The 13,130-nt window shown below is 43.5% G+C and overlaps 1 protein-coding gene across 2 annotated transcripts in view; it reads left to right on the top strand.

Moving 5' to 3' along the window:
• Window positions 1-1,759: 1,759 nt before the first annotated feature.
• Window positions 1,760-13,130, top strand: part of col11a2 (collagen, type XI, alpha 2) — a 38,690-nt gene continuing 27,319 nt past the window's right edge. For both annotated transcript variants that reach the window (XM_026299719.1, XM_026299718.1), the window contains exon 1: window positions 1,760-2,265. In XM_026299719.1, the coding sequence (XP_026155504.1) occupies window positions 2,148-2,265 (118 nt within the window). In that variant the 5' untranslated portion in view covers window positions 1,760-2,147. The remainder of the gene's footprint in view (window positions 2,266-13,130) is intronic.

Below are 13,130 nucleotides of genomic sequence, written 5' to 3'. Positions count from 1 at the left end.
TTTTCCTTTCTAATAGTAATGTTTGCAATATCCTCCTTTTTTCTATGGATCCTGATGGATAATTGCTGGGTGTAGCAGCTTGGTTTGATGGTTTGACAGAAAGATCATACAACAGCTGCTTCTTCTTCTCCAACGTACCTCAACATTCTCCACTGTAGTTTCTTATGAGAGGGCAGAGCGGTTTTCTTCTTTTGCCACCATCATAGACATTATCACTGGACACGACCTAAAACATGGCCATCGTACTTTAAGCGTGTCCCTTTTCACGTTACCTGGTGTTTATCATCCAACAGACATGAATTCAGGGTAAGAGCCTATAGGCCTAAAAAAGAAAATCATATGTTGCATTAAAAGACGTGAGGGCTATAGGGTTAAGTTGGTGACCAGGTTAAAGCATCATAAGAGATGACCGGTTGTAGTTAGTGATAGTAGATTCAGTAAAGAGAAATCAGTACTGACAGGAGACGGACACTGATGATTCATTTAAAACAAATTGAATGGACAATCTGCCACAGTGATAGAAAAAATATGATAAAACTGTAAGTTCTGGATGTTTCTGAGCAAAACACTATAAAAAAAAACCTAAAGAAAACTGAGTGAAAAGTGTTGAAACTGTTTTAGTTTATTTTGCTCTAAAAAAAAAAACTCCAGAGATAATCATCTGTCATCAGGATATATTATATTTGTTTAATCGAAGGTTTTACTCTTTATGATCTTTTTTTATCTGCTAACCCGTGAAGGAAAGATAGTGAGGGCTGTTATTATGAAATACCACAGAATGCAAACACATCCCTCCTTTTCCTCAGAGAATCAGACAGAAATGAAAGGTAGAGAGCGTGAGTGAGTGGTATAGAGCATCAGGGGATGATTATGGCTAATTACTGCTTGGTGGATGTGAAGTCTGCATTCAAAGAAAGTAACTACCCATAGGCTGTTTGACTGTGGAAACAGCTGAAGTCAGACGACTGCAAATAGAAATATCACTGTGTGCATGAAAGTGACTTTGGAAATGTAGAAGAATGTCTCTGTACAGCTTCAGGTAAGATTTATGTCCCAGTCATTTGATGTTGTCTAGTCTGTGGTGTGAAAAAGTAAAAGTATTGTTTTCCAGATGTTCATACAGTGAGTGCATGCAATATAACAGAACACCTGTTGAACACAATACAGGCAGAAGCACCTTCAGTCTGACAAGATAAGTCCAGTCATGCTCTGTATTTTCTTATGACCAGTATTCATGGCCTGATATACTGTAGTACTGCATCACTGTGTTGTACTGTAGTACTGCATCACTGTGTTGTACTGTAGTACTACATCACTGTGTTGCACCGTAGTACCACAGACAGGTTTTGGAAGATGGATACTATGAGATGCAGGTCGACCTCTTGGCGTCGTTTCGCTCTTTCTCAATTCCTGCATACCTGAACTGATGCAGTACCCCGAGGGGGGACTGACCAATCGGGAACAGCTCCCGGGATTAGGTGAAAGGGGCGTGGCGAGCAGCGCGGACAAAAGTCTGATTGGCTGGCCCAACGCTCCCTGAGCAAGCACTAACTCACAGCTGAAAAGGCCCCATTGTTGGGTATGAGCTGAGGTATTTGGATAGGCCTGTCATTAGATACGCTCAGGTCGCACTCTCAGACGCTCCTCCGTGCTCTGTAGTGCGCAATTACGCACGCCCTCTCTCTCCCCCTTTGCCCTTCACTCTCTCTCTCTCTCCACACACACATTCACACACGCTCTCACTCTTCGTGGGAGAAAGTAAAGAAGGGAGAGGGAAAGACAGAGAAGGGAGAGAGAGCGTGCTTCCAGGTCTCTCTCTGCTGCTCTCTCCACTTTGGGTACCTGTACCTAATCCGACTCAATGGGGCTTTAGCACTAAGGGGCTAAACGTTAAAATTAAAGATATTTATTCACCCCAAGCCCCTTTTAGTGCTCAGGTTTCGTGCATCAACACAGACAGACATAGGTAACTTAAAGACAGTCTCCGGGAGAGTGGTAGAGGCGTCTCCAGAGGCGTGCCTTTTGTGTCTGTCGCCTCGCAGAAGGTTCAGTCGGGACCCCGTTGTCGGCTGGCTTTCTGTGCGAGGATAACTTCCACCATATCCTGCATTTACAGCTCACCCAGGCCGACACACAACTGCAACACTATGGATATTGGAGCTTGTCACTGCCGGAAGAAACCGAGACCATGGCACATGAACTTCTCATCCTTCGCCTTGCTGACCGTGGCGCTCGCTGTGTGCCAAACGACCGTGGCTCGGGCAGGTAAGACGATTTCTCTCGTTAACTGTTTATTTATTTGTATAAGGTGCTTTTTAAACATAAGCTCTGGAAATTATTTGGCTACTTTTTGTATTTTTCACTCCTCGCTGTCCACACGGATTAACCTGTGTGCAATAAAAATACTCTGCATCCATTATCGGACACTTGCGCACCTGTTTCTATTTTCTCCCCAGAATAATTTTCAGCAGTTTCCTGAGAGAATCAAAAATATGAATCTATTTGACATTTATTGCCTGTAGAATCTTACACCACATAGAAGCTGCTTTCTGCATTTTCTAAATTCCTGAAGCACCCCAGGGTGACAAGTTTTCTCCCTGGTCCTTAAAGGCCTTATGTGACTGGACCATCATACCGACTGTGAATCTGGCACATGACTGAGTGGAAACTTGTGAGATCTTAGTCTGAACATTCAGCCTTTAAAGACCAAACAGTAAAATGACACTGACGTTGTTTTCTGTCTGATTGTTGTGACTCAGTTGAAAACTTTTTTCTTCTTATCGGGAAGAATCAAAGCTCGTCAGTACGTCTGATAAAGGATGTTACGCACGGTCACTCGCTAATGACCACAGAGGAGAGAGGTTCCCAAACACTTGCTGCTGTTAAACGAACAGACATTATTGCGTTTTTGCTTCTGTGGACAACTGCGCTCAGTTTAGTCTCTGCGCTGACAGGTGTCATCTCACTCAGTGTCACTGAGATGAGCTCTTTCTCTTTATTCTCCAGTAAACTTGATTTTATATTATTTATTCTAATCAGTTTTTACAGCGCCCTCCATCCTGAGGGGCCATAGGGTAGGACGGTGCCTTTGAGGCGGTTAATCGAATAAAGATCCCTTTAATGAAATGTGCACTGGTATTTTTCTGAACTACAGTCTGTGATTAACTGGCAGCAGAGACCGTGTGCGGTCGGCTGGAGGTTTACCAGCTCAACCTGTGCACCAGTCTCCCCATCACTGCCTCTGGTTGCACAGGGAGGAGGAATTTCTGCGTCAACTTAGTGGGACGTGACAATACGAGGATTTTGCATTTCCCCTGAACAACAGGTCGTGTTTGCATAGTTAGTGCTAACAACATACGTACATTGACTTTAAGAAAAATGGTTTGCACTTCAGGATTCAGACGATTTTGAGGACATTTTCCCGAGTCAGCAACTGTCAGCTCTGTTTAACGCTGTGGTAAAGTGTTAACCTGAGTTAGTTTTACACGGACTGATTCACCTGAGCCCAGATCAGATCTGACTGGGCAGTTTTGGTGCGGACACATGACTCAGAATTGTAACGTTTGAATAAACTATTAGATGTTCGCATAATGAACTACAGGTGATTTTATTCGACTTCAGCAGATCAGGGTTTTTTATTATTTTCTTATTTCAATCTTTTCTTACTGAGAAGCTTCATTCTCGGCTGAAACATATGATGCAGTTTGCTTCAAAAGCTCCTGCGGGCAGATGGAGCAGTGGCGCTTTATTTTTCTTTGGTAGTTTGACAGTTGTGCAGCTTGTGGACCAAAGGGGCTTTTGTAGCATAAATTGCCCTCCTTCGGTGTATTCTTTGGCCCCGTTTCCAATTTCAGATCGCAAGCGGCTATTGCACCTTCCCGTCGTCTCCCGTGTGTATTTTGGAGGCGGAAGCCTGAGACATTTTTGCTTCTTATGAATAGCTTATTATGCGGGGTTTGGGATTGAAAGCGTTTAGTGTGTCCGTGTCTGTGAGCTATGGATGTTTTTCCCAGGTCAGGGTGTGGAAATGTATGCCACATATTAATGAATGTGCCTCTGTGTGCTGCACCTTTAGCCACGTTATGTTTCTCATCTCATGGCTGCGGAATTAACGTGATGTGCGCGCGGGGGGTGTTCATTTAATTGGAGAAAACATTTTTTAATGATCTGACCCAGTGATAATGTCAGAGTGACATAAATCAAACACGCATCTTACATCTGTGCTCGTACCTGGTCCCCTCGCGCCCACGGGATTATAGAGGTACCCTTGGCCAGATGCGCTAAACGGTGAGTCTATGTGCGCGTTCCTGTGCGCACAGTGCGGCGCAGGAGCAGATGTTGGTGTGAGTCCTGACAGCGCCACACCCAGGCAGTGAAAGACCGATTTAGAGCCCAGAGTGGTCAGAAGCTTTCATGTTTATTCTGTCTTCTCTGGGAGAACTGGACTAGAAAAAAGGAGGAGGGATGGATGAGGCGCAGTCCTCACCCATAGAGCTGTGGCCATAGGAAAAGCCATGAAAGGCGCATTTTGTTCAAAGGAGGAGAAAATCAGAGCAATATTTTCTTGACATGGATGTTCCCAACCTCATTTCAAAGCGAAGTGTTCCTCAAAGGGCAGTTTGTCTCAGTCTGGCCAAACATAACATAGCCCACTCTCCCTCCCCCTGCTGCTGAATGGAGCTTCTGTGAGTGATGGCCGAGCAGGGTCTGACAGCTCACTCCCTGAGACTGTATGGAAGTGTCAGGTGTTTCAGGCTTCTGCTGCTCACTTGACCTGGTCTGGCTGCTTTAACCTTGGCCCCTTGATTTTCCTCTGCTTGCCATCATTTTCCCATGAGGCCTTGTGGTGGCTCTGATGATTCACATCCATCATGTCTCCGCTTCTTGTCCTGACTGACCTTAGTTAAGTGCTTCAGATGCCTCAGATGTCAGTGCTGCACGTTTTTCTCAGCAGCCATAGTCATGAAGCTGAGACGAAGAGCTATGAGCCATTCAAGAAGATACTTTTCAGCCGTGTAGTCATCAATTCATTTGGTGGTTGTAATTTAATCTGACTGGGTTTTCACCTGTAAGAACCAGACTGTCACACACAGGTGTGTCAGGTGCTTTCATATGGCTGAGGGGACCCTTTGCTCTGGCCTGAGCCTCCCAGGCTGTGCCTGCTCACATTGTGCATTCAAATTCCACCTCCTGTGCCAGGATTAACAAACTTAAACCACAGCTCAACCATAACCCTAACCATGTGTAATGTGAGATTGCTATGTTGGACAGGCTGCCTGGGAGAGTCTGAGACAAAAATCCTTTTCTCAGAATGGCCTGTTTTTTCTTTTTTTCTGTCGACATGTCATTCACGTCTGCCTCCTCACAGGCTGATTTCAGTGGACAGCTAAACATGTAGAGGCTGATTTTGTTAATGGATTAGTTTGGATGTGAACTGATCACCCTCATCATCACTGTCAGTCTGTCACAGGTGCAGACTCACATTGTTTTTACACGGACAGATGAGGCCCAGGCTGTGGGTCTGGATTAAAACTCATAGAAGTCAAAGCGGAGACACATAAACATTTTTGAGGCTTCAGCTCTTCACCATGACATCCCCTCAAACTGTGAACATGTGAAAGTTGTTCTCAGACAAAACCACAGAGTTAAGGGAACAAAGTGAGTGGAAGATAGTATTTTCTTCTTCATTGGTTTCATAGATGATGATTTAGTGGTTTGTGTCTGTGGAGATCCAGGCGTCGTGACTTTGAGACATTCTGTTTAGCAGAAGATGTACAAGGAGGATAGGAGAGTGTGCCAGTTTATAATGACAGGCTGTCTGTATAGGATGCTATTCCCAGATTCCCAGTCACTGTTATTTTGCTGCTTCTAGGAAGTTGGTGCAGGAGGGAGTGGAGACCAGCGGCGTGTCTTTACGTGTAATGTACATCTTTTCCAGACATTGAATCAGTCTAAGAAAGTGGAAATAGTCTCATGTTGGTGTAGGCTGCATGCCTGACTGGGATGAGTGGAAGATGTTGTTCTTTGGTCTGTTGACTGGAGTTTAAAATACAGAAAACATTTAATTTATCACTGGAAAGCACTTAGCATACCTCTCCATGCAAGTTTATTACTTGTCTGGAGCTATTTGAAGTGGGCCAATGCTGTAATGTCCAGTTATCTAAAAATATAAGTAGAATCCAACATTACAACTCAAGTCAAACCAAACATGCACTGGGAGGAAGACAGGAAAACACACAGGAGAGAAAACACAAGTAAACAGGGGAAAAGTGCTTCATATATAGAAAACAACCCGGTCATGTAAATAATCAGTGTGACTGTGCAGTGTTCACCTGCAGATAATCATTATCCACTACAAGCACCCATGAGTTCTACTATATTTAGTAAGACCCTCCCCCCCTCATAGCTTTTCACCCACCGTCTCCTCACACTTGTTTTTGCAGCTAAATTACAGCTCTGAGGATCCTCAGAATGTAGGGTAGATTTCTCATGTGGGGATTTCCATGCTGAAAAGGAGTCGTTACAAACAGTGATGATGATTATTATGTCATGGTCGCCCACCGCTCTTTTACCCTTCTCTTTATTATAAGTCTGACTTGTCACCTCCTTGGCTAGACTTTATAAATGTGTATGTTCAGAGAGACGAGTTTCACATCTAAGTTGGTTCATTAGGGTTCGAGCAATGAACTGAGGAAAGTGAGGTTGAGGGTTTTAACATCTTCAGTTTATGAATGTGTAATAAAAAAACAACAACTTTGAGTTTTCCATAAAAGACAAGTTTAACTGTTATTTTATTTGTTTATTATTGTGTGTGATTTGCATCATGGACCAGTTTTCAGAGGGAAGATAATATAATATTGTTTAAACTCTTACAGCTTTACTCCAGTTACACTGAGCAGTAATATGTTATTTTTAGTTGAACTCAAGTCAAATGTCAGTGGCTTTTGTTTTATTGTTTAGTTTCTTTCCCATTAAAATGGAAAACTTTGCTTTCTAAACTAATGCGGTCAGACGGTTTTCCAATCAGCACAGACACATCAGGCAGCTGAAGATGTCTTTCTAATTTGTGCCTTGCTGGGCGTCTGTCCATGTGATAGTATGTTACAGGGAACCGCTGACTGTCTGCTGGTCAGGGCCCTGTAGTCTCCTGTAGGCCTTGTGGTGTCAGTATCCACCCTCAGATCCAAACTAAGACTGTGGCCTGCAGCCCTGAAACCACAGCAGCCTCCAGCACGATACACGTTGGCAGCACACAGACCGGCTGGGTCCACATCATGGTTCACATGGGACTGTACAGGCCCTGGACACATCCTGGCAGCATATCCTCAGAAACCACAAAAGGCTGTAGTACAGTGTAGTACAGTCCTGCACAGGGACCGTTAGATTCAGTAGTACAGATACTCTGGACTTAGACCAGATAGAGTCAGGTGTTAAAAACATCAGAAACAGTTTCTTGCTTATCATAATAACTGAATATTGTTTGGGTTTATTATGCTGAAACACATAAAGTCGCACAGAAACTCTCAGCACATGTACAATATGACTGTTCACAGGTTAGAGCCTCTTCACCTCTGTCACCTCCTGCTGTTCATGTTGAAGATGCATTGATAAAACAGATATTTAGTTTCACTTTAACATGATTCATTCTCCCTTTAGTTCTCCATCCTCTCTACAAACCTTCTGAAGTCACTAACTCATGGACATTCAGCATTGTGTTCATTCACTTTTAAAAATGGGTGTTTGACTCTCTCTGTTTCTGTGTGTGTGTGTGTGTGCGCGCGCGCGCGCGCGTGTGTGTGTGTGTGTGTGTGTGTGTGTCAACACAAACCAAAGCCTGGACTGGAGCAAACAAACTGGACAGTGTGAGACAGCTGAGCTCCTTGTTTGTTCAGTGATCCGTCTCTTCTCTCAGACACTATTGCAGAGTTACACTGTGTGTTTTAACTCCTCTCAGCTTTTCGTGGAGATGTAGTGCAAAAGGAGAAGTTAGACGTTAGAAGGTTGTTGCACATTGTGTGTCTCATCCTTTATGAAACTCATTCATCAGGTGTGTAGTAGATCAGTTGCAGCACAGTGTGTGTTTGAGTTGATGTGGAATTTGATCAGATTATAAATTAGCATGTTGTTGTTCAGATGATCTGCTGTCACTGCCATCAAGGCTCAGGTTCATTTCATCAGACTCTTTAACGTTTCATCTACATCTCATTTCCAACTTTCTGCTGAGACTGATATTCACTGTGACAACAGGATCACCTGCTCACTGCTCTCACACCTGTGGATCTGTTAGTCTTTCTTCTTTTATTGGTCAGACAGATTTGCTGTAGCTTCTACATGATGATCAACCCCACACTGATCAATGCAGCTCATTCTTTTTTCCATAGAAATAATATAAATTCTACTCACCCTGTTTTTACAACATGGGTTCTCATAATGGCTTTTCTCTGTGTACACAAGGCATTATAAATAAATCATAACTATAGGGCACCATGCTGAAAATTATAACCTACAGGAGCTCGTATTCCCGGCCATCGTGGTCAGGTGGGTGGAAGGGGACACAGCTGGTGACTGAGGAACAACTGGAGTTTAGTTTATGGTTTTCAGTTTTGAAAATATGTTTATATCTGACTTTTTGTAATTTATTATGCTTTTATTTTTGAAAATGCAATTGTGGTTTATTCTTGGAAATGCAAAGGAAACTGAAATACTGAGAGAATTCATGTACGTGTGTGTGTGTGTGTGTGTGTGTGCGTGCGTGCGTGCGTGCTGATATTTGGTCAATATCACACGTCCCTCTTGCTCTGTGCCTCTAACAATGTGATGGTTGTGTAAAGGTGAGAGGTAAGAGGTCAATGTGTCAGCTGGAGTGTGTGTCTGGTATTTGGCACAGCTGTAGCAGAAGAGGAGAGGACACACACACACACACACACACACACACACACATCTTTACTGAATGTACATAGAAATGGTCACACACATCACCTAAGGCAGAAAGAGCAGCAGAGGAAACAAAGGTTTTCCTCTGAAACAAACTGAGAATCACACAGTTGTCACCTCACACACGTCTGCAGTGATGGTAGGACACACAGGCCTGATATAACTGTGTGTGCACTATATATGCACACATATAGTATTTTAATATAATTATTTTTTTAATATACTGTTAAGCTGACTGTGGTGCCCTCTGCCTCATGCTGCATCCAGACTCCAGTAATGATACTTTGCATCACATCTATCCCCCATAGATGTTTCCTGATTGAATTCTTTATTGAGTCATTCTGTGTTGTTTTGTGGTGTCTCTATGACAAACACAAGCCTTTACTGTGGAAATGTCTTGACCAGTGTGTGCAGGCTGTAATCTGTGCCTCCAGCTGCTGTGTGTTCAGACAGATGCTCTGTGTGTGTGTGTGTGTGTGTGTGTGTGTGTGTGTGTGTGTGTGTGTGTGTGTGCGTGCGTGCGTGCGTGCGTGCGTGTTCGTGTGTGTGTGTGTGTGTGTGTGTGTGTGTGTGTTCTGGTGGTCAGTTTGTTTGTCCTGTTAACCGACACAAGCTACAGACTCTGCTGCTTGTTCAGTCAGTTTTAGCATTGTTGATTTCTCACTCCTGTGAGTGTGTGTGTGGATGTAAACATTGATATGTGTGTGTGCGCCTACAGACTTCACTGTACCTTGTTAACAGTGACACCCATCGAGTTAATTTAATTTGTTTCAGCTCCATCTAGTGGCAGCTTAGAGGAGCTGCAATACTCCGAGTACAGCACATTTCACTGATTTGTTTTAGCAGCACATCTCATTTGACACAGTGACTGCAAACCTGGGCGTCACACATGTTTCCTATCAGGCTGTGTGTGTTTGGTCGGTTGTGGTTTTTTGTGGAGTGTGTTGAATATAACAGTGACAGGATTGTTTCATTTCTGGGTCACCTGATGAAAAAAAACCTTACCCCTAGGTACAGTGCTCTATTATCCACCAGACAGCACATCATTATTTCAGTTGTTCTCTTTCACATATTATAGAATAGAACCAAGAATTTATTGGACACTCTTCAAAATATTGGTATTTTAGAGATATAAGATCTTTTGATTCAGCTACAATATATTGTCACATTATTTAACTTCAGTGATCATATTATTTTACCTAACCCATAATCCCTGTATTATATAAATATATCAAATAACAATTAAAGGCCACATTTCACATTCACTTGAGTATAATCAATTAATGCTCCCCGCTCAGTGTCGTGTGCACCGAGGGACCTGGACAGTGGCCAGTGCAGCTGTCAGTAGGTATAACTGTAATCTGTATTACAGCACGGGCTGTAACTGCCCTCACGTGCCTGGGAGCCCTGTTTCCCGTCTTAATGACAGCAGTGCAATAGACCCACTTTACATGAAAGAGGTGCAGCCATCTGTGAGTGCTTATGGTACGTAGGTCTGATGGGGCGGAAAGGGGAGGAAAAAGAAAGTAAAGAAAGAGAGTGTGTGCCCCTGGGCAGGCTGTTTTCCTACCTTGTCTAGTCCTATATTTGCCACCGCTCGTCTCGTGAGGTGGATCGACACACTTTTCCTGCCTGGGCTGTGTGACTGTGTACCTCTGTGGTTCTGTGTATTATTTTTGTGGGTGTGTTTTTGTCGTGATTGTGGTCCTGTGGGCAGGAAGGGCCTCGGCTGCAGATGTGAGCCGGGCAGGCAGCGGGGAACAGAGCGGCACATTGTGCTGGACGTGCTGGGGGGAGCTCAGGTTGCAATCTGATCCAGCATCCTGGGATCACAGAACCACGCTGCTGTCACTGGTCGACCCCTGAAACACACACACACACACACAGTTACACACAGTTACACACTCGCTCCACCTTTGCCTGAACATCTCTATCTTTCTTGCTCATCACTGCCCTCCATTCCTTTCCTCCCTCCCCCACAGTCTAATTCCCAGCGTTCCTGTCCAGGTCTGCAAAAGTCCTTAAAAGTATAGAAAAAAAATTCAAGGCTCCTCATGTGTTTGAGTTCTGATTAGACCTGTCACACTTTTCATCTCCACCTTCAGGCAGCTGTTTGCAAGGAAGTTAAAGTTTTGTATGTTGAATGTTCACCTCTCACTTTCCCTCCTTACAGAACATACTGCAGCTTCTACACCTTCCTCTTTTTCTCTCTTCCCTCTTCGCTCCATCACTTCCTCCTGCTCCCCTCCTCTTCCTCTTCCTCTCTCTGGTGACGTTAATGGGCTGTGGTCAAGACGCCCTGTGAGATTAATGCACCATTTGCTCTGTCTGAATAAATATTGCCATCTGTGGGCCCATTTGACCAAGTGTTAGCTCTGACACACTGGGTGTCACCTAAACACACTCCCTGCTGATGGGATCAGTGTGATTTCAGAACAAACACAAGGGAACGTCACATTAGAAGCCAAATGAAATATTGTGAGTGGTTGATAAGCACATTATGATGCTTTTATCCTGCAGTGTTACAGCATTGTCAGATTGGTGCTTCTTTCTGTGACTTTGCGTCTTCACAGCTCCAGGCTGTGGCAGTAGATCACACGTTTAGCGAGTGCTAATGGGACGCCTCATCTCTGGGAGGGATGGTTACATGATCTCTGCATGAATATGATGCTTTTAAATGTGCCTGGAAATTACAGTTTAATAATGTACGTAGCTGTTACTTTAAATGTTGAATCACAACAGGGCTCAGTAAAAATCTATTTTAAATGGAGCAATGCATCACTGCCACTGTAAGTTTATTATGAGAGGTGGCACAGCAGTGCTGCCTGTAAACGTATTTAATTGGTTGTTAACAGCAAAGTTAGCTCTCTGGTGCACCTCAATCACAGGACGGCTGGCCAAGACTGAGGGACGGTGGCTTCCTTCAGGAAAATGTGAATACCGCTTACTAAAAACTTTGACTTTATATTTGTCTCATTTCAAAACCATAAGGACACATCAAGATGGTGAAAGTGCCTAAGGTGGACTTTACAATTACATTAGATTTAGGCTCTCGGTCTGCAGCAGTGTGGGAAAACCTTATTGCCAGAATGTGTCGGACATATTTGTCTGTTGTCTTGAATTAGACAGCAGGGCACACGGCAGCTCGGCATCTTGGGAGAAAAAGTGAAAATCTGTAGCATGCATGATAATCTAACAAAAAATGATCTAACTTCTCATCTGTCATGAAAAAAGAGCCAGCGTTAATGTCAGAGTTATTTAAAATAATCTGTTTCCCAAACAGTCAGTCTTCAGGAAACATTTTCAAAACAGAAACTACATGAAGCGTAACAGAGACTTTGTAGTGTTGCTCCTCTAGATTTCCATCAGCTTTTAACATGAGCTGCTCATTTATGGAAATGAATTATAATAAAATATAATCTACTCAGTTGTTTTTATCCAGAGTGTTTGATGGGAAAGTATTTATTTTAGAGCGTCTGAGCAATGTGCAAAGGTTAAAGTAAATGTTACTGTAGACTGAGGCTGCAGAAGCTGGTTAACCTCCCCGTGTGAAACTGGAGGGAGGATGTGAGACTGGTGCTGCCGAGTCTGTGTGTGTTTGTGTCCATGTGATGTGAGGATGCAGATATTTGGAGCATGTGGGTGTGCATACTTATCCTGACCAGCCAGACTAACTTTTCCCACTCTATACAAAAGGTTTTGCTAAGAAAGCAGTGGGTCTGGCTGGCCAGGCTGGTGCATACCTGCATTTTTGTGTGTTTGTGCATGTTTGGTGAAACTGTGAAATGATTATGTGTCTGCAGGTTAACATTCACTTGACTCAGCACCATCACATCAACAGCCACTTGTTTCAGCTGCTTGATAAATGTGAGGAGAACAGAAGGCTCTGTGTCCACTCGGATTCAGACTGAGCTTTACTGTACCTGCCCTGCACTGCTTCACATATATGACTGGGACTGTTGCCCATTTTCTCTGGCACAGTGCTTCCTTTATTGCATTATACCTTAATGTACAGTAGTAACCAGTGTGTCATCCCTTCTGCCATCTCTCACATTGCATTAGTTAACATTTAAGATTAGTTTCAAAATAAAATGTTTTGACCTTCTAGCCAAAGTGAAGTCACTGCAGCTGTAAAGAATAACTGCAGTAGAAGACAGAAGTGTTCTTTATTTTGGATTTTAACAATATCACAGTGT

Source organism: Mastacembelus armatus, chromosome 11 (assembly GCF_900324485.2).
Source record: "Mastacembelus armatus chromosome 11, fMasArm1.2, whole genome shotgun sequence".
Classification (NCBI taxonomy): domain Eukaryota; kingdom Metazoa; phylum Chordata; class Actinopteri; order Synbranchiformes; family Mastacembelidae; genus Mastacembelus; species Mastacembelus armatus.
The sequence above is the reverse complement of the archived record's forward strand: the minus strand, read 5'-3'. Positions and strand labels throughout refer to the sequence as shown.